General features: G+C 47.5%; 1 protein-coding gene across 6 annotated transcripts in view; it reads left to right on the forward strand.

Moving 5' to 3' along the window:
* Window positions 1-22,084, forward strand: part of IRAG1 (inositol 1,4,5-triphosphate receptor associated 1) — a 137,925-nt gene that overhangs the window by 69,478 nt on the left and 46,363 nt on the right. For 3 of the 6 annotated variants that reach the window (XM_037840052.1, XM_037840054.1, XM_037840055.1), the window contains exons 3-10: window positions 10,343-10,443; window positions 11,593-11,663; window positions 13,807-13,980; window positions 15,127-15,204; window positions 16,456-16,508; window positions 16,705-16,752; window positions 17,913-18,530; window positions 20,695-20,773. In XM_037840052.1, coding sequence (XP_037695980.1) covers window positions 10,343-10,443; window positions 11,593-11,663; window positions 13,807-13,980; window positions 15,127-15,204; window positions 16,456-16,508; window positions 16,705-16,752; window positions 17,913-18,530; window positions 20,695-20,773 — 1,222 coding nt within the window. Of the gene's footprint in view, window positions 1-10,342; window positions 10,444-11,592; window positions 11,664-13,806; window positions 13,981-15,126; window positions 15,205-16,455; window positions 16,509-16,704; window positions 16,753-17,912; window positions 18,531-20,694; window positions 20,774-22,084 lie in introns of those variants that run through there. The other 3 variants (XM_037840053.1, XM_037840056.1, XM_037840057.1) reach the window with 3 other exon arrangements.

Below are 22,084 nucleotides of genomic sequence, written 5' to 3' on the forward strand. Positions count from 1 at the left end.
TTTCATTCTGCTTGTAAAGGACTCTAATAACAGGATTAAAACCCATCCTGATTGAGGTTGGAGACACCTTGACTGAAGAAACCTTATCAAAAGGTCCTACTTAGAATGGGTTCACGCCCACAGGAATAGATAGTTTAAGAACATGTTTTTTGGGGGAGTACATACAGCTCCAAAACACCACGGGCCTAAGTGGTGGGAGCTTAGGGAAAGAAGGAAGGAAGGAAGGAAGGAAGGAGGGAGGGAGGGAAGGAAGGAGAGTTCAGACGGATGAATGAATGGATGGATGCTTGTATGATAGCTTGGGTGGATAACTGGATGGCTGGATGATTAAATGGCTGAATTGGAGGAAAGGAAGAAATGGAGGGAGGAATAGTTCTAGTAAGGGAGAAGAGAAGGGGAGATAGACGTTGATGATGGATGAATGGCTGGCTGGCTGCCTCAGTGATACACTCTATGCAGAATAAGACTAATAGAATTTGTATGCACTTCTATACCCTCAAATCTGTTAGCATGAGAGTAATAACAGTGAGGAAGGCAGCAGGATAATCTGGTGATTATTGATCCCTGGTTTCTAGGAATAGAGTGGACAATGGCAGCAAAGGGTTTCCAACAAGACAGGGCAGGCTCTGGCTATACAGCTCCAAGCTGTGGAGCCTTCAGGGAGCCAGCATACCAGTCCTCTGTCCTTGGGAGGGAGGACCCCCATGCCCAGCAGACCTCTGTAGAGGCACTTCCTCTCTCTCCTGTGTTCTTAGTGCATGACTCTGGAATAATCATTTTCTTGAAAGTACCCAGAGAGTGTTTTTATTGAGTCACAAGAGAGGTTAACTCCTGTTTGTGCCAGACCCCTCTCTACAGAGGCAGTCCTTGTATACCCCCAGGTCATGAGAGTGGGATCTGGGGATATAGCCCCAAAAGTCCTCATTCCATACCCTGCCCCACCCACCCCACCCTCATCATCATCATTATTGCTTTATCTCATTTAATCCTTCAAAACAGCCCTGAAAAATGGGGATTCATAGTTCCCCATTGAATGAGAACAGGAAACTCGGAGAAATTAAGTTATTTACCCAAGATCACCCAGGTGGGATTCCGGCCCAGGCCTACCTGACTTCCGGGCCCACGCGTTCTCCGCTATTTCACACTGCCTTCCCGCAGGATCCTCTCCTCTCCTGGGCTGTTTGCCAGGACCCGTCTGCAGGAGCTAAACTCCTCACTCCCGCCTGGGCTGGGGCTTCTGTTGTTCCTTAGCGCTTCCTAGCCCGATCCGCTCATGTGACATTGGGGAAAGGAAGCTAATATTCCCATCTATGACACTGGCCTATATTTATCTCTGGGCCCAGGCAGTTAGGAAACCATTGTGCATTCCTGGGAATTTATGAGTGAAATAAACATTTAAATGTTTCTATAAGATTTATTTAAGGAGAACGAAATGTGACCTGCTGGCTTATTAAGGGTGAGCTTGCTAGGAAATGATCCAGCCCCACAGCACTTGGCTGACTCCAAGGGAGAGAAATGGACCTCCGGGGCTGGGCCTCTGGAAGGGTGAGAGGGGCAGTGAGCCAAGGACACCTTCTGCCCCTGCGATCTTGCCCCCAGTCGTGCTTCAGCCTTGAGCAGGCTTGAGGGTCTTCCTGGAGGAAGGAGTTTGTGAGGGAGGGTGCAGCCTGAAGGAATGAGAGAGGAGAGTCAGGGGCCCATGGGACACCCGGACCAAGGGGAGATGAAACCAAAGACCAGGATTGACGGTTGTAGGAACAGCGTGGTGTAGTGGGAAACACACAGCCTCTGAAGGCCGACAGGCCTGGTGTTTGGTCATTTTCACCTCTTAGTTGCTCCACAGCCTTGGGAGAGTCAGTTTTCTCATTGGAAAGTGAGGATTGAAATAAGCAAAGAGGTAAGGGAAAAGAAACGTATCAGTCTCCTACTCCATGCATAGGACCTTCCCCTTCATATTCCCATTTCCTTTTCACAATTCTGTGAGGTTGGGAGATATTATCCCTAATTTGCAGTTGGGCATCCTGAGGTTCATTCACAGATTACTAGGAGGATTAAATGAGAAGTGTCTAGGACAGGGCCTGGCACACAGTATGTCTGAGTAAATGTCACTTTCCTTTGCCCACATTTGTTTTTTTTTGCTTTTTGTGCCCTTAACCCAGTAAGGTTCAGAGTTAGACCCTTACGCCATGAAGACCCTTATCCTTACTATACTTGGTTTGAGAGGCAGAGGCTGAGAGAGGGAGAGGAGCCAGTCAGAGGCAGCCTTAGAGGTGGGTTTCTCTGGGAGTCATTGATTGCTTGGAAGGAGCAGTTGCAGGGAGGAGCTTGGTGTGTTCCATGATCAGAGGGTTAAGGCAGCTCCAAATGGTTAATTGGACCCAGAACTGAACACAGCAATATTCTCAAAACCAATTCAATACCAAAAGTAATAATAATGAATGAGGATGTCTAATGCTTATTGAGCATTTACTAGGTGCCAAGCACTGCTCCTTGTGCTTTCCGTATATGGTTGCCAAATTTAGCAAATAAAAATACAGATATGTCCATGCAATAATTGGGACATAATTTTACCAAAGAATTTCTCATTCTTTATCTGAAATTAAAATATGACTGAGTATCCTGGATTTTATCTGGCAACTTTATTTCCATGTCAACCCATTTAATTCCTGTAACTTTCCTGTGGGGTAAATGTTATATAATATATCCAGATGAGGCAACCAAGGCACAGCAAGGTGAGGTAACTTGCTCAAGGTTGCACAGCTAGGAAGTGGGAGGTTGTGTAATGAGCCAGTATGCTCCTAAGCCTGATGCCCTTGAAGCCCCCTGATGAAATGGGGGGTAGGGGGCAGAAGCCAAGGTAACTTACCCAGTGGACCTTACATTTGGATGCACTACCCAGCAAGCCTTCTCAAGCCTGTGTTTGACAGTTCAGAGTGGAAGTATGGATGAGTATTTACACTGCATTAAAACCTGGCAGAACTCATGCCAGAGGGCCCCTGGAATCTTCCCACATTCTGTCTCCTAGATTTCTGTCTCCCCAGAACCAGAAAGAGTGAAAACAGCCTGCACAAGATATGGGAGTTCTCCACAAAAACAGTTCGGCAGAAAACTGGGAAAATTTGTTCAGAGCTTGCTTAACTATTCTGTGTGCTGATTAGAGAAAGAACATTTTGATTTTATTAAATGAATATTTTGCACACATTGGAAGGAGAAAGTGAAGAACATTCCAGGATGTTCCATCAGGAGATTAGAGGATTTCCCCTGATTGCTTCATGCCTCTGTGTTTTTACACAGCTTGGGATTGTGTGCATCCACAGTTATGTGCTTGGCACTTCCTACCCATGGCTTGATTCAGCCTTTCTATGTGGGAGCCTTTGCCCCTAGACCCTTCTCTAAAAGTGAGTGTGCCTGCAGTTCTGTGCTCAGCAGCCACCTCAGTAGAGCTTTGCTGCCGAGTGGCCTTTAGCCAGGAGACAGAGAAAACTTGTACCAGAAAGCAGCCCACTCCAATGCCTTGTAGGCCATTTACCTTGCAGGTGTCAACATTGAGGGAACTAGACTTGGGAGCCACTTGGTGGTGGGGTAGGGGTGAGGGGGTACTTCCACCCAGTGCCCTTTCCCCTTATGCTAACTGGGAAGTACTTCAGAGGCCTGTCTTGCTCACCTTTGTTTCCCCAAGGCCTAGCATAGAGCCTGGCACATAATATACATTCAATAAATGTTTGCTGGATGATTGAACAGAATAAAGCATACTAATGTGGGAGTGTTCATAGACTTGACCACTCTGCTAAGATTGCCAAGGAGAATCTTACACTTGCCAGCACAGTGCCTCTCTGTTGTCTTGGAGAAGAGCCTTTCTCTGCAAGACTCTTTTTTTTTGGTAAGCAGTTTATTAGGGAACAAGTTATGTATCAATTTCAATCTCAAATTTACTGGTTTTTGTTTTTATAGAGTACTATTCAAAAAAATCTTTTTAAAGCAATTTTACTCTATTTTCTCATTTTTTTCATAAAAATATCCAAGTAGGTAAGAGGTCAAATTACTTCCATCTTATAGATGAAGGGGACACAAAGAGATTAAGTGACTGACTGAAAACATAGGTCTAGAGTTCCAGTTGTAATATTTTTCCACTAAACCATTGTGACTAATTAACCAAATAACAGTATTCAAATAAACTATCAGTGCACAAAAGACCTAGGATGAATTAGAACAGTTAAGAAAAGTGTATGTACATTACACTTGGGATTTATTTGTTTAAGGGGCTGTCATAAGGGGACAGTGTATATATTAGGATTCCCTTGTGTGAACAGGATAAGGTCAAAAAGGAACATATCATCACGTACATAGTAGAGGAGGTTAGGATGAGAACATGACTATATGGGGACTTGACTCAATCCGTAATAAGGACAGTGGCACTCTGGGTTCTCTCCCATGTAAGCAGGGTAGCTATTCTGCAAGACTCGTAAATGCTGTGAGTCAATCATAAGAAGAGAGACTAAGACAATCTGCACAATAACTAACCAGAAGGAGCTGGGGAGTAAAGATTTTGGGGTAGAGATGGGGGAGGAAAGGAGAGAGTGGATTTGGGTAGGAAGGTTAAAAAGTGAGGAGTCTTTCCATCAACAGACAAATGGGATATTGTTCAGCTGTGAAAAGGAATGAAGTCCCGATACCTGCTACAACATGGATGAACCTTGAAGACATGTTGAGTGGAATAAGCCAGACACAAAAGGACAACGTTTATGATTCCACTTATTTGAAATACCTAGGATATGCAAATTATAGAGACAGAAAGTAGATCAGAGGTTAGCAGAGGTGGGGGTGGGTAGAATGGGGGATTATTGCTCTATGGGAACAGGGTTTCTGTTTGGGGTGATGAAAAAGTTCAGTAATAGGTGGTGATGACAATAGAACAACATCGGGAATGTACTTCCTGAATTGTACACTTGAAAGTAGTTACAAGGGGAAATTTTGGGGTTGTTTATATGTTATCAAAATAAAAAGTAAAAATATAAAATAAGTGAGGAGACTTTAGGGTGTAGGATATGAGAAAAGTGTGAAAAAGAAAAAAGAGTAGAGGAAAGGTGAGGGTGGGAATTAAGATTTGTTTCCCTTTCATGTCTTTGAGAGGTAAGAGTAAAGAATGGAGTTTTTGTTGTTGTTTAATTAGCCTTTTGTCTGTTGACCAGCTCTTTAAAGCAGTCTTTCTCAGAGTCTGGACCACATGGATCACAGCTTCACTGGGTTTCAGACCAAAGAGTTTATCACCAGAGTCAAACTATGGATGGTTAAAAGGAGCATGATTTCTCTTTGTCTGCTAGGGATATTTATATGTATCAAATTATGCCCATTTTTACAGTCTCATGTTTTTATGCCTTATATTTTATTGTTGGTTACTTCAAATTGCCTTAACAAGTAGGTACTGTGTCAATAAAATAAAATAAATTAGTGAACTATATTCTACTTACATAGCAGACTGAATATATTAAACCCTTGGAAACAGATACATAGTAAAACCATGACCTGCATTCCCTCCAATTTGTTTGTTTTTTCACAACACAACATTCAGAAGTTAGTTCATGTTTGGCCCATCCTTCTCCCTTCAATAGACTTAACCGATTTGCACCAATGCATGCCGGGAATTTGTACAAGTTCCACCATGAAGGATGGCAGAAACCATGGGATATAATGAGTAGGAAAATTATATTTTAGTCAAAGGGCACTCCTTCATTTTCACCATAAGATCCATACAAGAAAGAAATTCTCTATGACAAACATGAAAAAGACAATTTTCAGAGCTTAAAGTTTCATGATCAGAATAAATTCCACACAGGGGAGGAACCCCAAATACACTGTAATACTGTAAGCACAGTAAGTGTTTTGCCTGGCATTCCCATGTTATCAACCACCCATGAGGCCATGTAGGAAAGACGCTCCATTAAGATGACATGGGTGGAAGGTTTTAAGCACAAACTTCCTATGCTCCTGAAAACCAAGTATTACATGAATACAGATGCTTTCGGGGCCTGGCAGGTAGCATAAATGATTGAAGCAGGCCAGGTTAAGATGACTGCAGCCAGGGATTACTCTTCAGAAATGTGGGCCTGAGATTGCTTATCCCTTGGTTTTTAAAGAAAAGCAGCGAAACCAGATTTTTATGTGAATTTTCCCAATTATGAAATGTTGGTAGCTAATTTAAAAAATTGTAAACACTCATATCTAATGGGCCCACAGTTTCCTAATTTGCCATCTCTGAGTCTCATAAAATAGGCTTCAGGGGATGCTCATTCCTTAATTAACATCCAAGAGACTGTACCACCAACTTTTAATGATGTGAAGAAAACCTCTGGAAAACCTTCAGCCCTCCCTGCTCACCAGAGAGTCCACACAGTACAAAATTCCCCCATTGCTCTTTCTTCCCTAGCTCTCTCCATTTGGTATGGCACCTGCCCCTGGTTCCATCCCCGTCCTGCCACATGATATTTTGACACACTGCGTCCCCTTCTTGACCTCAGCAGTTTCCCTAGACACTGTTCCTCAGACCATAACCCAAGATCCTCCTGGCCCCTTGAAGACCCCAGCCCCTCTGCTGTTGCCTGGCCTCCCTCCATGGGGGCCTAGTAGACAAAGGGTGGGGAGAATTGGTTCAGAGTAGAGCCACCATTCATTTTAATGGTAACTTTGATTATTGGATATTTGTAAATCAAAAGTGTATATACATCATTTTGTCATTTTATTTTATTCTCACAATCTTTTGAGACAGAGAAGGCCTTTGACCATTTTACAATTATGGGAATTGAGGGACAGTGTGACAAGAGGACAAAGCAAACTTGCCAGCTCATCACCAACCCATTAATGTGATCCTATCTATAGAATGAAATGCTGCTTTTTGGGAAACTCCCTGGGCATCTCTTCCAGGAGGAGTCTGTAATGGAATGATGGATATCTGTGTTCTTGGAGAAACTGGAGCTCTAGGGTCTTGAGAACAGGTTGGCCAGTGGTTCCAGTCCCAAAGATCTTGTTGACTCTTTGACACTCCACCTTGGTCAACTATGAGCGTCCAAATGGAGAGTGGCCTGGCTTCAGTTTATCAAGGGAGAATGGATTCTTTAATAACTGGGCTTTGGCTCTCATCTCCACCAACATGAATCAAATGGATTCAAGGACAGATCTGCTGTCAACAATTCTGTACTGTCTCTGTGGGCAGTCAAGTTATTTCCAATCCTAATCTTCAGGGTTGCTCACCTCCAAATCTATAAAGGTCAAACTCAATAGAGTGGCATTCAAGGTCCTTCAGAAGCTGGCTCAATCTCTTATTTTAGCCTTGTCCTCTCCTGGCCCCTCCTATACTGCATACTCCACAGTCCATGCTCCAGCTACATTGATGCCTCTCTAATTCCCAGTTTTGCCATTTGCTAATGCTATTCCTTTTGCCCAGAAATTTTTCCCTAATACCTTTGTCTTTTAAGCTCCTATTCATCCCTCCAGACCTAGCTAAAATATCCCCTCTTCTATAAAGTCTTCTCCAACTTTCCTACCTAGGGAGTTTTCTTTTGTTTTCTCTGAGCTTTCACAGACTGTGGCCCATTCCTGATCACATTATATTTAGTGTAAGTATTAGTTACTTCTTTATCTCCCCTACTAGACTATGAGACTTTGAAGGTCTTATCTTTGTATCTCAAGGTGCTTCTGACACATGGTGGATACCTAAAAAGTGCTTGTTAAATGAGCAAGTATCATGACAGTAATATAACCATTTATTGAATACATCAATTAGGTATTTTATCAACACTATTTTTAATCCTTATACCAACATTATGAGTTATATTTGATGATCCTAAGGCATAGAGAGATGAATAAATCACCCAAGGACACATAGCTACTAGTTAATAAGCAAAAATGTGAGTCCAGGTCTGTCTAACTCTTCCAATAGGTGATGTTGCTTCCTACTCCTACCCAGCCAAAGTCCCTGGCCAAACTGCCTTCTGTGTGCTCAGAGATTCTGAGTGCTTCCCCTTCTGTTCCAGTTTGCTAATGCTGCCATTATGCAAAATACCAGAAATGGATCGGCTTTTGTAAAAGGGGTTTATTTGGTTACAAATCTACAGTCTGAAGGCCATGAAAATGTCCAAATTAAGGCATCAACACAAGAATACCTTCAACAAAGGAGGGCCAATGGCATCCAGAAAACCTCTGTTAGCTGGGAAGGCACATGGCTGGCATCTGCTGATCCCGGGTTGTGTTCCAGCTTCTCTTTCAGCTCCTATGCATTCTTCAAAATGTTGCTCTTGGGGCATTTTGTCCTCTCTTAGCTTCTCCAGAGCAAGCACTGGGCTAGCATCTCCAAAGTGTCAGCAAAAGTCTGCTTTCAGCGGCCATCTCCAAAATGTCTCTCTCAGCTGCTCTCCAAAATGTCACTCAGCTGCTCTCAGGTCCTTCTGTTTGTGAGCTCCTTTATAGGGCTCTAGTGATTAAATCAAGAACCACCCTGAATGGGTGGGGTCCATATCTCCATGGAAATACTCCAATCAAACACTTCACTCACAATTGATTGAGTCACATCTCCATGGAAACAATCAAAGGATTCCAACCTAATCAACACTAATACATCTACCCCCACAAGACTGCATCAAAGAACATGGCATTTTGGGGGACATAATATATCCAAACCAGCACATCTTCTAACAACCACTCCATCTCCCCTTAAGATGAAGAGGTCTTAGATAAGAACGCAGAGTCCAAGGAACATCTTTTCAGGGATCTGGCTTTGGATTTCCATATGAAAGCCCCTTTTCTGCAAGGGAAGCAACGTGGTGTTCCCTGTCCAGACTCTTACTAAGAGACTCTTTCCCAGATCACACAGCCTTATGTTTGAGGCCAGGGCAGGGAAGAGCTGGAAATGAAAATGGGAAGAGCTGCTTTCACTAAAAATTATGGGATTTGAGGACTTCCAGACAGTACTGTGCAGTACCCACTTAACAACAAGGTATAATGTGAAAAGGAGAGGGACTTCCCCTCACCTTGCAAGGAACCGACACTATACACTGAGAGCTCAAGAACACAGCTTAGCTCAGCTCTGACTCTGTAAGGGCCCCAGTTCATTGGCAGCCCCCGGCCATGGCTTCAGCAGAGCTGGTGGAAGTAAGAACTCTTCATGCCCACAGGCTCCAGAAGGACCCAGCCCCACAAAGTAGCAATGGGGCAACTGTACCAACTGCTCTGAAGCTACAGGAAGCCACACTAACAGTAGGAGGTGATGCAACCTGCTGGGGAGCATCAAGAGACAGTGCCTTGGAGATGACTACTATGACGGTAGTGCATTCACAGAGGGCCTGGCAACCATGGCTGCACATATCAGTAAAGGGAGCTGGGACAGAAGAGGGGAAAATGGCAGGTATCACATTAGTTGATGAAGGGGCACATGAGATTACCCCAGAGAGTCTCCCAGATATAACTGGGAACAATTCTGAGATGAAAATACTGCAATAGCAGGTGTGTAAAAGGACCAGAGAGATACCATGTATTACTGTTAATGTGGTCCTATTTTACCTCTATGTCTGCTTTGACCGGGAAAATCCAGGTTTGAGGTACATCTTTATGGATCTAACTGTATACCTCATATTGCTTTTATGTCATCCATTCATTTATTCATGCAACAAATACTTATCATGCCCCTCAGGTTGTTCTACAGTTCACTCAGCAGTCAGCAGTGTATAAGGATACCAATTGCATTACAAATTCACCAATACAGGAAGTTATTATTTTTGAATTTTATTAATTCAGTTGTTGTGAAATAATACCTCAAAAATCTAAAGACTGGCCAGTAACTTTTGTCCTAATTTTGGAAATTTATATTTAAACATTTTTAAAAAGAAACAAATATTAAACTGCATTTCATTACCCACTAAACAAATTACCCTTATTGAAATGTCAAATTGTCCAAGTGTAGGACTGTGACTGAATCTCAGGAATGTAAGGGTGTTACTGCCTTTTCTTCTGGCCTCCATTCTCTCCCCAGCCAGGTCTGGCCACAGTCTGAGGGTTCCGGACCATTCCTTTCCTGCACTGTTTGTGAGAGCTTTGAGCAAAGCCATGGCTTATAGATTCCCTAATATTAGTGCATGAAAAGCAGACCATAATAAGCTAGCGTGAATGCCTCCTGGGGAAAGAAGAAGGAACCACCTATCTTTTTTTTCTGAATAATCCAAATAAACTGCATTCATCCCCTTATCAAGGTGACTCAGAGTGTCAGGATGCTGGAAAAAATGCTCCAGCTCCAATCCCTGGAAGCTTCCACCATCCCATGCTTTACCCCTTCTGTGTTTTTGTTCTAAACCACCAGGGCCCTCCAACCGAAGGAACATCTTGCAGCCCACCTGCAATCATCCTCACTGGGGATGCCAGTTCACCAGAAGGCAAGACCGATAAAAACGTGGCCAACAGGTACACGACCCATGTGCCTGATCCCTGTGCTGTGAAGAATGTTTCCTAGAACCTGGGGGTCAGAGAGCTATTTATTTTTTATAAATCTTTTCTTTCTTGTATCATTTTATTGATTTTTATTGATCTTTCTTGTTTCAATCAAGCAGTTTTTCGAAATGAGAGAGAGAGAGCTTGGGATTTTTCCATGTCTTTCCCCCCACAAATTATTTTTCCTCTCCTGCATGTGGCCCTTTTTGCTAGCCTTTAAGAAAAGCACACACTATAGCAGAGGAGTTTCCTAAGTAATAACTGCCCAGGTATTTGCAGGCAGACCTACAGGATGTGAGTCTTTGACTGTAGAATCCTGCTCTTGGCCAAAGCAGGGCCTGAGGGGAAGATGATCTCTTGGGAGGGACACGGGCCCACGTGTCCAGGCATGCCACTGTACTGGTTTGATGCAGCATTTGGCAGTGTATCGGTCAATCTGGAATGAGATTGTCAAAATGTAATTTTCAAAAACTTAAAAAGATAATTCTTATACAAATATACACTGAGCACGTCAAAGATTTAACTCATTCACGAGGGAATCAACAGGTTAACGAAAAAGGTTCAAAGGAGGAGACGAGAAATCGATATGCACAGCTAATCCGTGGGGAGGAAGAGAATGCTGGTATGACACTGCTAAGTTAGATATAATATAGGTTAATGTTCCAAAGGATATTGAAACCATGATTTTGTGGTTATCTTTTCTTCCAAACAGAAATCATTTGCACCCCTGCTAGACAACAATCATTTACATCTTATGAGGTTTTATTTTGTCAGGTTAGATCTTAACAGAAATTCTGGGCCCTGAATAAATAGAAAGGTAAAGTTACGTCCTCTAGGAGCAGTGCTTCTCAAAATTTAGCGTGCATCAGAATCACCTGCAGAGCTTGTTAAATACAGCTCCCTGGGCCCAAGCCCTAGAGTTTCTGGATCCAGGAGGTCTGGGGTGGGACCTAAGAATTAGCGTTTCTGACAAATTCCTCTGTTGAGATTCAGATGACCCTTAGATGAGCTTAGAAGACAACATTCTAGTATGAACTTGAAAGAATATATAAGCATCTTTGTGTTCTATATCCAAGTTTTGAACAAAATTTCTTAACAAGATGTCTCTGTTCTGTCTTTCAGAGCTCATAGCCCGCACAGGAGGCTGTCACACCGACACTTGAAGATTTCCACAGCTTCACTGACTTCCGTGGGTAAGGACTAGGCCAGTTTATCTTTTTCCACTAAGATTGCAGGGGTCCAGCTGAAGGTGTGTTTGAGTAGAAAGCCTGTGTTCTGGCAGCTTGGCTCGACTTGAGCCCATTCCCCTCTCCTGACCCTCAGTAAGCAAAATAAATCAGCCCCTCTGTGTTTGAACCCAGACAAGTTTGGTATCTAATTTCAATTTCTTTTGGTAAAAAGACAGGACCAGGGCATGAAGAGAAGGATGAGGAAGTCACAGAGAGGCATGAAACACAACAGCTGGGCGAGGCTCAATTCAGCTCTCCACCCCCTGGCAGAGAGGCTGGCACCCAGGGAGGGGTGTGCCTGAGTGCAAGGCTGGCAGCTCCAGGCACCTGCTCATTCCCCAAATGTTTTCTCAGGGCTGACCTTGGGCCAAGCACTGGGAACATAGATATGATACAGACCTGGCTCTTGCCTTCATGGAGCTCATAGCCTACAAGGAGCCTTCTCAGAAGTGAACAGATAAAATAAGGACACTATTATAAGGGCCTTCACACAAGTGCTAGGGAAACCGAGGGGAGAAGAGGACCAATTCTCTCTGGGGAAGGGGAGGGTTGTACAGATATTCCAGAAGAGATGGTATTTGAGTTGTGCTTTAGAAAGTTCAGTCTTTAGAGAGTTGTATCTTTAGAGAGATAGTCAAGAGGAAGGAAAGACATTCTAGGTGGAAGAAACAACAGGGCTAGGAGAGCAGGAGCCGTGACAGAGAACTTGCTGGTAACTGAATACTCTGCCATGTGTATCAGTCTGGACTCGTTCAAAAACGCAAGACTCTTTCAAAACTATCAAAACTCAAAGAAGCTTGTGCCTAAATAAATAAATAAATAAAAGTCAGGAGTTGTGGTTTCAGGTCATGCTGGGTACTGGTGCTCAAGTTGGGTTGTCAGTAATTTTCCATTCCATCCCTCTAGTCTTTCGTGTGTCTCAGCTTTCCTTTTGGGCACGTTTTTCAAAAATGCAGCAAATATCATCAGTGTAAAGAGATTCCTCTTCCCCAATAAACCGCAGGATTGACTCTCATTGGACTCACATGGCCATCCCTGACCAATCTCTGACCCAATCACTGTGGCAAAGGGGATTGAATTCATTGATTGGCCATGCCTGGAACATTTTCCCACTCCAGGCAATGGAGGTAAAATGGGTGGGGAGGGGGAGTTAGCTCCTCCCTAACTAATGCAATTGAGAGTTGGAGGGGTTTCCCCCAATGAAGACTGAGGGACTACTACCAGAAGAATGGGAATGGAAGCTAGGAGACAAAAATGGGGGTCATTCACTATAAAGTAGCTGGAATGTAGGGGTCTGGGAAGGAGAATATGGGGCTGGCAAAATTAGCAGGACCCACTTTGCAGTTTGGATGTCATGCTGAGGACCATGAGGAACCTTGATGAGAAGAGGCAGGAGAATGGTATGGTCAGATACAGCTTTTTGAAAGGGTCACTGATAGGCCATGGAGGATGGCATGAAGGGGATAGCCTGGAGTCAGGGGTCTTATGAGATGGTTGCTGTAATTGTTCAGGTAAAAGCTAATGAGCAAGAATAAAGATGGGGGGCAGAGGTTCTGGAGATATTTGAGGTAAATTCCAGGACTTGATGAGATGGTTGAACACTGGGGGAGCGGGGAAGACTGAGTAGTGTGGAGTGACTTCCATGTTTCTGAGCAGCTGCCTGAGAGGTGGTGTCCTTCACCAAGAAGGGGCAGTTTGGAGAAGGACCAGGGTAAACAATGTGAGTGGAGGAAAGAAGGGAGGACAGGTGCAATGAGATTGTGTCTGTGGCCCATGATCTTTGGAATGCTCCCTTTATCCTCACACCTTAAACTCACCAGCTTGTGAAAGAAACAGAGACCCAAAGTAAGAACACACTACAGGGAGGAGATAGCATGGAGATGGGGCCCCAAGATGGCTTAAAGTGGAGTTCAGGGTAGTACTGGATACCCATGGTGGCTTCATGACCACTTGTGACACAGCCCTGCCTATGGATCACCATCAGCCAAGGTTTGACTGGCCCGGTCTGCTCTGGGCAGCAGCCCTGGGCTGAGGTGTGGGGTGGCAGGCCTCTAAGCTGGAGCCCAGGATTCAGTGGCTCTCACCCTGTGCTCCCTTCCCTCTGCAGACCCAGCAGGGCACATCATTGATCTGGTAAATGACCAGCTGCCAGACATCAGCATCTCAGAGGAGGACAAGAAGAAAAACCTGGCATTGCTGGAAGAAGCCAAGACGGTGAGTGAGCGATTCCTGACCCGCCGAGGGAGAAAGTCCAGGAGCAGCCCGGGAGACTCCCCACCAGGTAGGGCAGGACCCGGCTGTGTAGGTAGCTGCCCTGAGCCACTCTCAGGTGGGGGAGGGAGTGGTGGGGAGAGGGAAGGGCCAGGCTCCAGCCATAGTGGGAGCTTTGCTTCCGAGGGGGTTGCCCTTGACTCACCTGTCCCCAGGCCTGTTGACCCCAAGAGGACTGAGCCTTGTGAAGAGTATCCTGAGAAAAGGGGGCATCTTGCCCAGTTTCAGAAGCAATAAAATGCCAACCCAACTCTAGCCCAGAAAGCTCTCCTGCTTTTCGGTCTTTGGCTTGGTGTGTGACATTTGTAGCATCCTGTTTAGCCAAGAAATGTCAGCTCATATGGTCACCCATGAACATGGAGACAAACCCACACCTGCCAGCTTCTACCTCCCTAATCCTACATGAAGAAAAATCATCCATGTGTTGCCCACATGCACAGACACCTGGGTCACCCTCCACGGTTGTATTCTGTGTGACAGCCCCACCTTCCCCAGGAGGCCCTGCTCTCATGGCCACCTCCTCAGCAAAGGTCTGGAGAGCCTGTCACTGGGCTCCCTCTCCTTGATCTGCTGTGGGTTCTGAAAAGGATCCTAGGTACTGGGGACATGTGTTTGTTGGGGGGTGGGAGATCGGGGTGGGGAGAAGGGAGGATGTGGAGGGGTTGGTTTTCTGATTCAGGGGATTTCTGAGTTAGAAGTAAGGCTTCCCTGGACCCTGAAGTCCGCCTGCTACCCCTATGGCAAGTGACTCTTCTTCCTGAGCAAAAGATTGGGGGCAGGGTTTAGGTGAGACTGAATGTTCTTGGGAGGATAAGGGGAGCATATGAAATCTGGGAAATCCAGGAGGAGCAGGCTTTGGGAGTTGTCAAACAATGCCAGGTCCTCGGTTTCTGGAAGGTACTTTGAGGTCTGGGTGGGCAGGCCGAGGAGTACAAGCCTGCATGCACATGCACACCCACAGTGACCCGAGTGCCCTCTCGGGCTGGCAGCAGGGAGGAGTTGGGTTGTGGTGGGAGCCTTGTCTGGCAGTCAGGAATCAGCGCTACTCTGATATGGCAGGTCTGGTTTCCAGGAGGGGCAGAAATATCGGAAAGATGTCTGTGTTAGGCTGAAGTCCGAAACTCACAACTGTGGGCCAATTTGTCTGTCTCCACAGCTGCTCCCCGGAACTCCAGCCCCGGAGCGTCCCCTGCCTCCTCCCGGAGCAACTCGCTCACAGTCCCCAGCCCCCCAGGTGAGGTCCATCGCCCACTTCTTCCCCTGAGTAGGGGCTCTGCCCATCCCCTGGTGTGCTAATTTCCTAGGGCTTCCATAACAAAGGACCCCAACAGACATGTATTGTTCTATAGTTCTGGAGGCTGAAAGTCCAAAATCAAGGTATTGGCAGGGCTGTGCCCCCTAAGAAACCTGCAGGGGAGAGTCTGTCCTTGCATCTCCCATCTTCTGGTGGTTGCTGGCAATCCTTGGTATTCCTTGGCTTGCAGCTGCAACACTTCATCCACGCAAGGCTGTCCTCTCTGGGTCAGTCTGTGTCTTTTCTCCCCTTCTTATTAGGACACAAGTTATATTGGATTAAGGGCACCCCTACTCCAGCATGACCTCATTTTAATTTAACTGATTCCATCTTCAATGACCCTATTTCCAAATAAGGTCACATTCACAGGTAACCTTAGATTCAATGTCTTTTTGGAGAACCCAATTCAACCCATGATACCTGGCCTAACCATGATGCCTCCTAGTTCCTTCCCCCCAGCCTGCAGGTTGCCCATTCAGTAGTCTCTGCTTGCCCCCGTCCACTAACCCAGTCAGCCCCCCTCTCCCTGGCAGCTGGTTCCCCACTCAGTCTGGCTGGGTTGCTCCAGAGGAGGCCAATTTATTTTCAACTGGTATTGGTGCTGGTGTGGGGGAGGCAGGGCTGGTCCAGAAGGAGGTAGGCAACAGTTTGGGAGAGGGAGCTATGGAGGGCTCTCTCTCTGCCCGACAGGCCCAGAGAGAGTCCCAAGAGAATTCTAGAACACAGCTTACTTGGAAAGGCCACTGGGCCACTATTCACTTTTTGATTTCTTCCTTTCACTAAGCTATGAACAGGGGAATACCCTCAGACCAGCAGGGAAAGGGGCAGGGTGCCAAGGAGAGCAGCTTGCCCTTATCAGTACTGTGTGATAAGCTCAGACTTGGGTCAGACAGCCTGGGTTCAAATCCCAGTGCTGACACCTGGCTGAGTACCTTGATTTCCCTATGCCTCAGTTTCCTCCTATGGTTTCTGTGGGGATTAAATGAGAGCCCACCACAGAACCTGGAACATGGGAGGTGCTAAAAAAATGGTGGTGTTGGTGGCTGCTCTTACTGGTGGCTGCTCTTACTGGCTCCCAGGCCTGAGATTGCTAAGGGAGAATGTTTGGGGAGGGAGGCATGTTATCTGCTAAAGGGACAGCTGAGGGTCTGGGGTGCTGGCTATCACTCACCAGTGCCTGGACCATTCCAGGTTTGGATGTGTGCAGTGGCCCTCAGCCCCCTCTGCCTGGAACGCTGCCACAGGTAATGGGCACCCTGTGGGGTTTCTATGCCAATGGGTCTCTCTCTTCAGCCCCTAGAAGCCCCCAATGGTCTACTGGAAATGAGGGCACTGGGTGTGGGAGGCATTTAAACCATTGCTAAGGACCTCCCTGTGGGTATTTCAAGAGGAAATGTGGTCTCTTCCCATTGCTTACTGACATGTGTTTACTTTCATCAGCAGAAGGGGGATGAGGCCAAAGTGTCTTCACCTCACCTTGGCGAGCCTGTGAGTTTGAGCTTTGCCTGATTTGGATGATTTGGGTGGGGGAGCCACAGTCTGCAGCTGGAAGCCTCAGCTGGAAGCCTCACCTGGCCCCAGGCAGCCTGCGAGTGTGTGTGCATGAGTGAGAGGCTGGGGGATGCTGGGGAAACTGACAGATCCGTCTGCCCTGTCATGACTGGAAGTCTGAAATGGAGGGGGTGGGGAAGCAGGATTCAGTGAGCCTGACCTCCATGAGGATCCTGCCCTCAGCCCTGTACTCCTAGGCAGGCAGAGACCAGGGCTGCTCTGGCCAGCTCAAGTGAAAATTGTAGAAAAATCAAGCCCCTGGTTGGGATTCTTCCTGAGGGCTGTCAGGGAAACTCCATCTTTGTTGATGATAGAGCGGCCCCACACCTGGTCAGAGCAAGGTGCCAAAGCACTGAAGGTGGGGTCAAGGGCAGTGTTGGAATACAGCCTCACCTAGAGCTGGGTCCAGGATAGAGTCTTCTGGAAGAGTTTTAGCACACACACAAACATAGTCATACAAATACTGAGATGCAGACCCACACCTCCTCACAAAGCAAGTTTCCCTTGGGAAATGGAAGAAGTGTACAGCATCTTAGAATTTCTGAGCAGTAGGCTATTACCTCTGCCAGGATCGCCTCATCCAATGGTCCTTAACCTCTTTTGGATCATGGACATCTCTGAGAATTTGGCGAACGCTGTGAATTCTCTTCTGAGAAACACACTCATACACAGGCACAAACATATAAACACACACACAGATTTGCATACAGTTTCAGAGGTTCACAAATAAGATGTGAAAATGGAGCCCAAAGAGTTAAGGGCCTTTCCAGGCAGAGCCAGGACTAGAATCTGGAGCAAGGAAGTTGGGGCCAAAGCTTGTGACTGCCCCATGCTGTCTTCTATTCCAGTCTCCTCCTCAGCTCCTAGACTGTGGGAAGCTCTTGGCTGGTTGTGAACTGTAGGTCCTGTTGCCTTCTCTGTTTTACAAACCTCAGGTGTGTTTGTGGATTCCCTTTGCTGGCTCAGATCCACCTAGCACTCCTCACCCCCATCCCTTGTCAGGGTTTATGGGGGCAGATGTCCTACAGTAGACATGGCTCCACCTACCACCTCTCCAGGCTCTCTTCGGGGTCTTAGCTCTACCTTGTCTCTTTCAGAATGTTCCGGAAGGGCTAGCTGACCAGAAGCAGAATGACCAGAGGAAAGTCTCTCAGGGCAGACTGGTTCCTCACTCCCCGCCGATTGAGAAGTCTGAAGAGACTACAATAGAACAAAAGGAAAACGTTGATCCCCTCCAGCATCCTGAGACCACACCCAAGGGCCCAGCTTCTGGCACAGGAAGTGGTGGGAAAATGGCCCTGAACAGCCCCCAGCCTGGCCCTGTCGAGAGCGAGCTGGGGAAGCAGCCCCTCAAGACAGCCAAGGAGAGCAACCCTCTGCCGAGAAGCCCAGCCCAGGTTTCTGGAGGGGCGCCTCCCCCAGTCCCTCAGGGGAAAGGCTCAGCCGGGGAGCCAGCAGGGTCCAAGGTCAGCTCCAAAGCTGAGATGTGGCCCCCTGTGTCCCGGCCCCCCCTGTTGCGAGGGGTCTCCAGGGATAGTGGCCCCGAAGAACCTGGCCCCCATCTGCAGAAAGTGCTCGCCAAGCTGCCACTGGCAGAGGAAGAAAAGCGTTTTTCAGGCAAAGCCAGCAGCAAGCTGGCCAAGGCACCAGGACTCAAAGACTTTCAGATACAAGTCCAGCCTGTGCGGATGCAGAAACTGACCAAACTCCGTGAGGTAGGTTCCTGGGGGCCTGGTGGGCAGGGTGTGGCCCTGGCCTGAGCAGAGGGCTCCCAGGACCCCTGGGCTGAGAGTTCTCTGGGCTAAACCTGGGGCCCGGGGCAGGGCAGCTCTGGCCTGGACTTGGGCCTCCTGGGAGCCCTAATCTTCCCACCCTGAGAAATCAGGCCCACATGTGTAGCATCTTCTTCATAAACACGAGATGCAGGTGCTATTACCCCAGTAACTAGGGAGAGGTCAGTCTGGGCTATAGTTGCCACACAAAGGGAAGGCAGATGCATGGAGAGAAACATGGACCCTCCATCCGGGACTGTGTTTTCCTCCTCCAGCCAGAGCTGGTGGCTGCTAAACAGGAACCCCTTGATGGAGTGCTTTGTCATTCCTGGGACTGAGATAGGGCAGCTTGCAATGCCCAAGCTGCTTTCCTTCCTGATGCCTGTTAACAAAGGTCTCATGTCCATCTGCAAGTATAATGATGGCCATGGGGGTTGCTCCCATGGTGAATTTCTTCTAACTCCCATGGTGCTGCCCACTTTTGCTGGCCATCCAACCATGCACAGTGGTGACTCCTGGGGCTCCCACCCTGTGCAGGGGCAGGGTTGGAGGTATCAAGAGATGTAGGGAGAGAGTCCACGAGGGTGTGAGAGAAAACTTTAACAGGGTAAGGCAATTCCTGTTTGATTCATTCTTCCCCAGGAGACCAACCCAGGCTACAGGACAAGGCAACAGGGACTCTGTAGGGTGGGGCCTGGGGCATCCACAGCTGGCTCTGCGACAGAAGGGACATGGGCCAGAGAAGGAAAAGAGGCACCTGACGCAGTCACGCATAAGTGAGGGGATTTTTGACTCAAGCATAAGTGAGGGGATTTTTGAGTCAAGCCACTGCCCTAGTCAGAACTTCCATGAAGCTGAGTGGGAAGCCTGGGGAAGCTGGGGCCTTGCTGCTGATGTTAACGTTTTACACAGAAAACTCCACCCAGTCATGAAGACTTCACTAACTAATGGATCAGCACAGGGCCTGGGGGGGCTGCCGGGATGGTCGACTGTCCCACATTTCTGCTGAAGATGGATCCACAGGAGTCAGACAGGCAGGGATTTGCCTCCACCCCTGGGCATCAGAGGCCCGGCCAGTTTTTCTCACCCAGCAAAGAAGGTTATAGAGAACTCAGAGGCTCCATCCGGCTCCCACTCACCACTACCCTAGCAACTGAGCAATGCTGGCCTGTGCCTGCCCCCCATCCAGTGTGCTAGGAGCTGACTGGCTGTGGCCACTGACTTGCTAAGGAAATAAGTAAAAGGGCCCTGGCTGGTGATTTCCCTTCAAGCCATGGGCACCCCCTGCTGGTCACTTCCTTTTCTTTTTACCTGGGGCAATACCACTCAAGTGACCTGCTACACAGAAGACTGAAAATCCATTTATAGTCACAAGGGCTCTGTCAGTCATTTTCTCTTGAGGGCCCTACCTTGTGCAAATTGGCTCAGAGCAGATGTAAGCCTACCTGTGCCACATACCTGAGGTCAGCATCCCTCTCTCTCCCCACTTCTGAGCCAGCCCTGTCAGTCCCCTGGCTGTGCTTGGGTAGTGACTGCTAGGTCTGCTGCTTTGGGGCAGTAATTCCCAGGCCTCATTTACCTAGGCTGTTTAAAACTTAAGAGATGCCCCCCCAGAAAAAGCTATTGAGCTGAGGACATCAGGGGGTCACAAGTCCCAGAACTGGGTACTAACTGTGATGAACGGCAGGGCATGAAGCCCCAGCCAGCTCAGACCACAGCCAGGATGTTTCCAGGAGCAGCCTGGGCACACTCAGGGATGCCCCCTGTCCCCAGAGTTCTTAGTTTTGCAACTAAATGTTATCTGAGCAGCTCATTCACCCTGTGGCATTCCATCTTATCTAAAACAGCAGGCTATGATGAGGACAATTCTTAACCCAAGGAATGTGGCCCTAATGGTGGGGTTCCAGGTACCTACAGGCTGGGAGAGGAACTATTTTCTTGGTGCTCCTCAGATCTCCCCATATCATGACCCTCGGCCCCACTTTTGAGGCTGCCCTGAGAGTCCCCCACCCAAGGCTTAGTGGTCACAGAGCCATAGACGGGACCAAGAAAAGAGTCCAACCTGAAGTCAGCATCTGAAATGTTGTCTTTTTCTTTTCCCACAAAGGAACACATCCTGATGAGAAGTCAGAATTTAGTGGGGCTCAAGCTTCCAGACCTTAGTGAAGCGGCTGAGCAAGAAAAAGGTAGGTGGGGTGGGGGTTAGCTGCTCCCCACAGGCTGGGCTGGATCCATGCGTGCCAGGTCAAGGAAGGACGGGTAAACACTAGCTTCCTGACAGCAGCCCTTGTCCATCCCAGTGGGTAGTTTGAGCCAGACACAGAACAGACCCTCAGTAAATATTTGCTGATGAATGAATGATATGGAAGGGTCACCCAGGCCTGAACTTTTGACGCTTCCTTTTCTGTCTCCCCTCACACCCAGGAAGCCTCCCAAATGTATCAGTTCCTCTTTTCAAAGACATCCGAGTCATCTCTGGCTTTCTAATCTGCTGTCACCACAAAGTCTAGACCCCAGACCTTCCCTCCCGGGTCACTGGAAGTCCCCTCCCTCCAACCTTACAGGCTCTACACCACCCTACCCTCATCCACCTGGCCAGACTCATCTTCTGGAAATAAGGCTTTGAACCTCTCTGCTTTTCCCCCATCCCACCCTGTCTCCTCACTCACCTCTCCTGATGTCTTCAGTAGAGTCCTCACCCTCCTTGTTTGACTGACTGATCCAGCCCTACTTCCCAGTGCTTCCCAGGCTCCCTCCTCAGCACCATCCAGCATACTTGTGCTGAGCCCGAGAGCCAGAACTGTGAGGCCTGCTCTCCAGTAAATCCTGGCCCTGCCACTGACCAGCCATGTGACTTGGGCAAGCTACTTTACCAATCCATGCCTGATTCTCCCCATATCCAAAATGGGGCTAATAATAGTACCTCATGGGGTTGTCATAAAGGTTGAATGAATTAATATTTGTGAAGTACCTGGCATGTGCCTGGTATGTAATAAGGTAGTCCAGGCGTTTAGCTGTTATTATCACTCGAGCAAAGGGCCCTCGAAGGCAGGGATCTGTGGTGTGTGTGTGTGTGTGTGTGTGTGTGTGTGTGTGTCCATCCCCAAATTCCAAAGTGCTTACAACAGTGCCTGGCACTTCTAGGCCCTGAATAAACATTTGTTGAATAAATGAATGAAATTGTGTAAGATGTGACGGGGGAGTTGAAATAGGTACATAAAATTTTAAAACCTATTATAGCTGTAAGTACCACAAGGTAGACAAAGAGGAGTGGGGGTGACTTCAGAGGGAAGAACGTTTCCAACAGGCCAGACTGCCCTTCCCTCTGCCCCAGATCCTCCTCCCCGTGGACACTCATCCTCTTGCTTCTATGCCTTTGTTCATGCTGAGTCTCCATCCTGACGTGCCACCCCCCTCCAAACCATCCCATCCCTGTCCCTCAAAGCAATGGGTAAGTCCCACCAGCTCTGAAACCCTCTTCCTTTCCTTTCTCTCTT

Source organism: Choloepus didactylus, chromosome 6 (genome assembly GCF_015220235.1).
Source record: "Choloepus didactylus isolate mChoDid1 chromosome 6, mChoDid1.pri, whole genome shotgun sequence".
Lineage (NCBI taxonomy): Eukaryota > Metazoa > Chordata > Mammalia > Pilosa > Megalonychidae > Choloepus > Choloepus didactylus.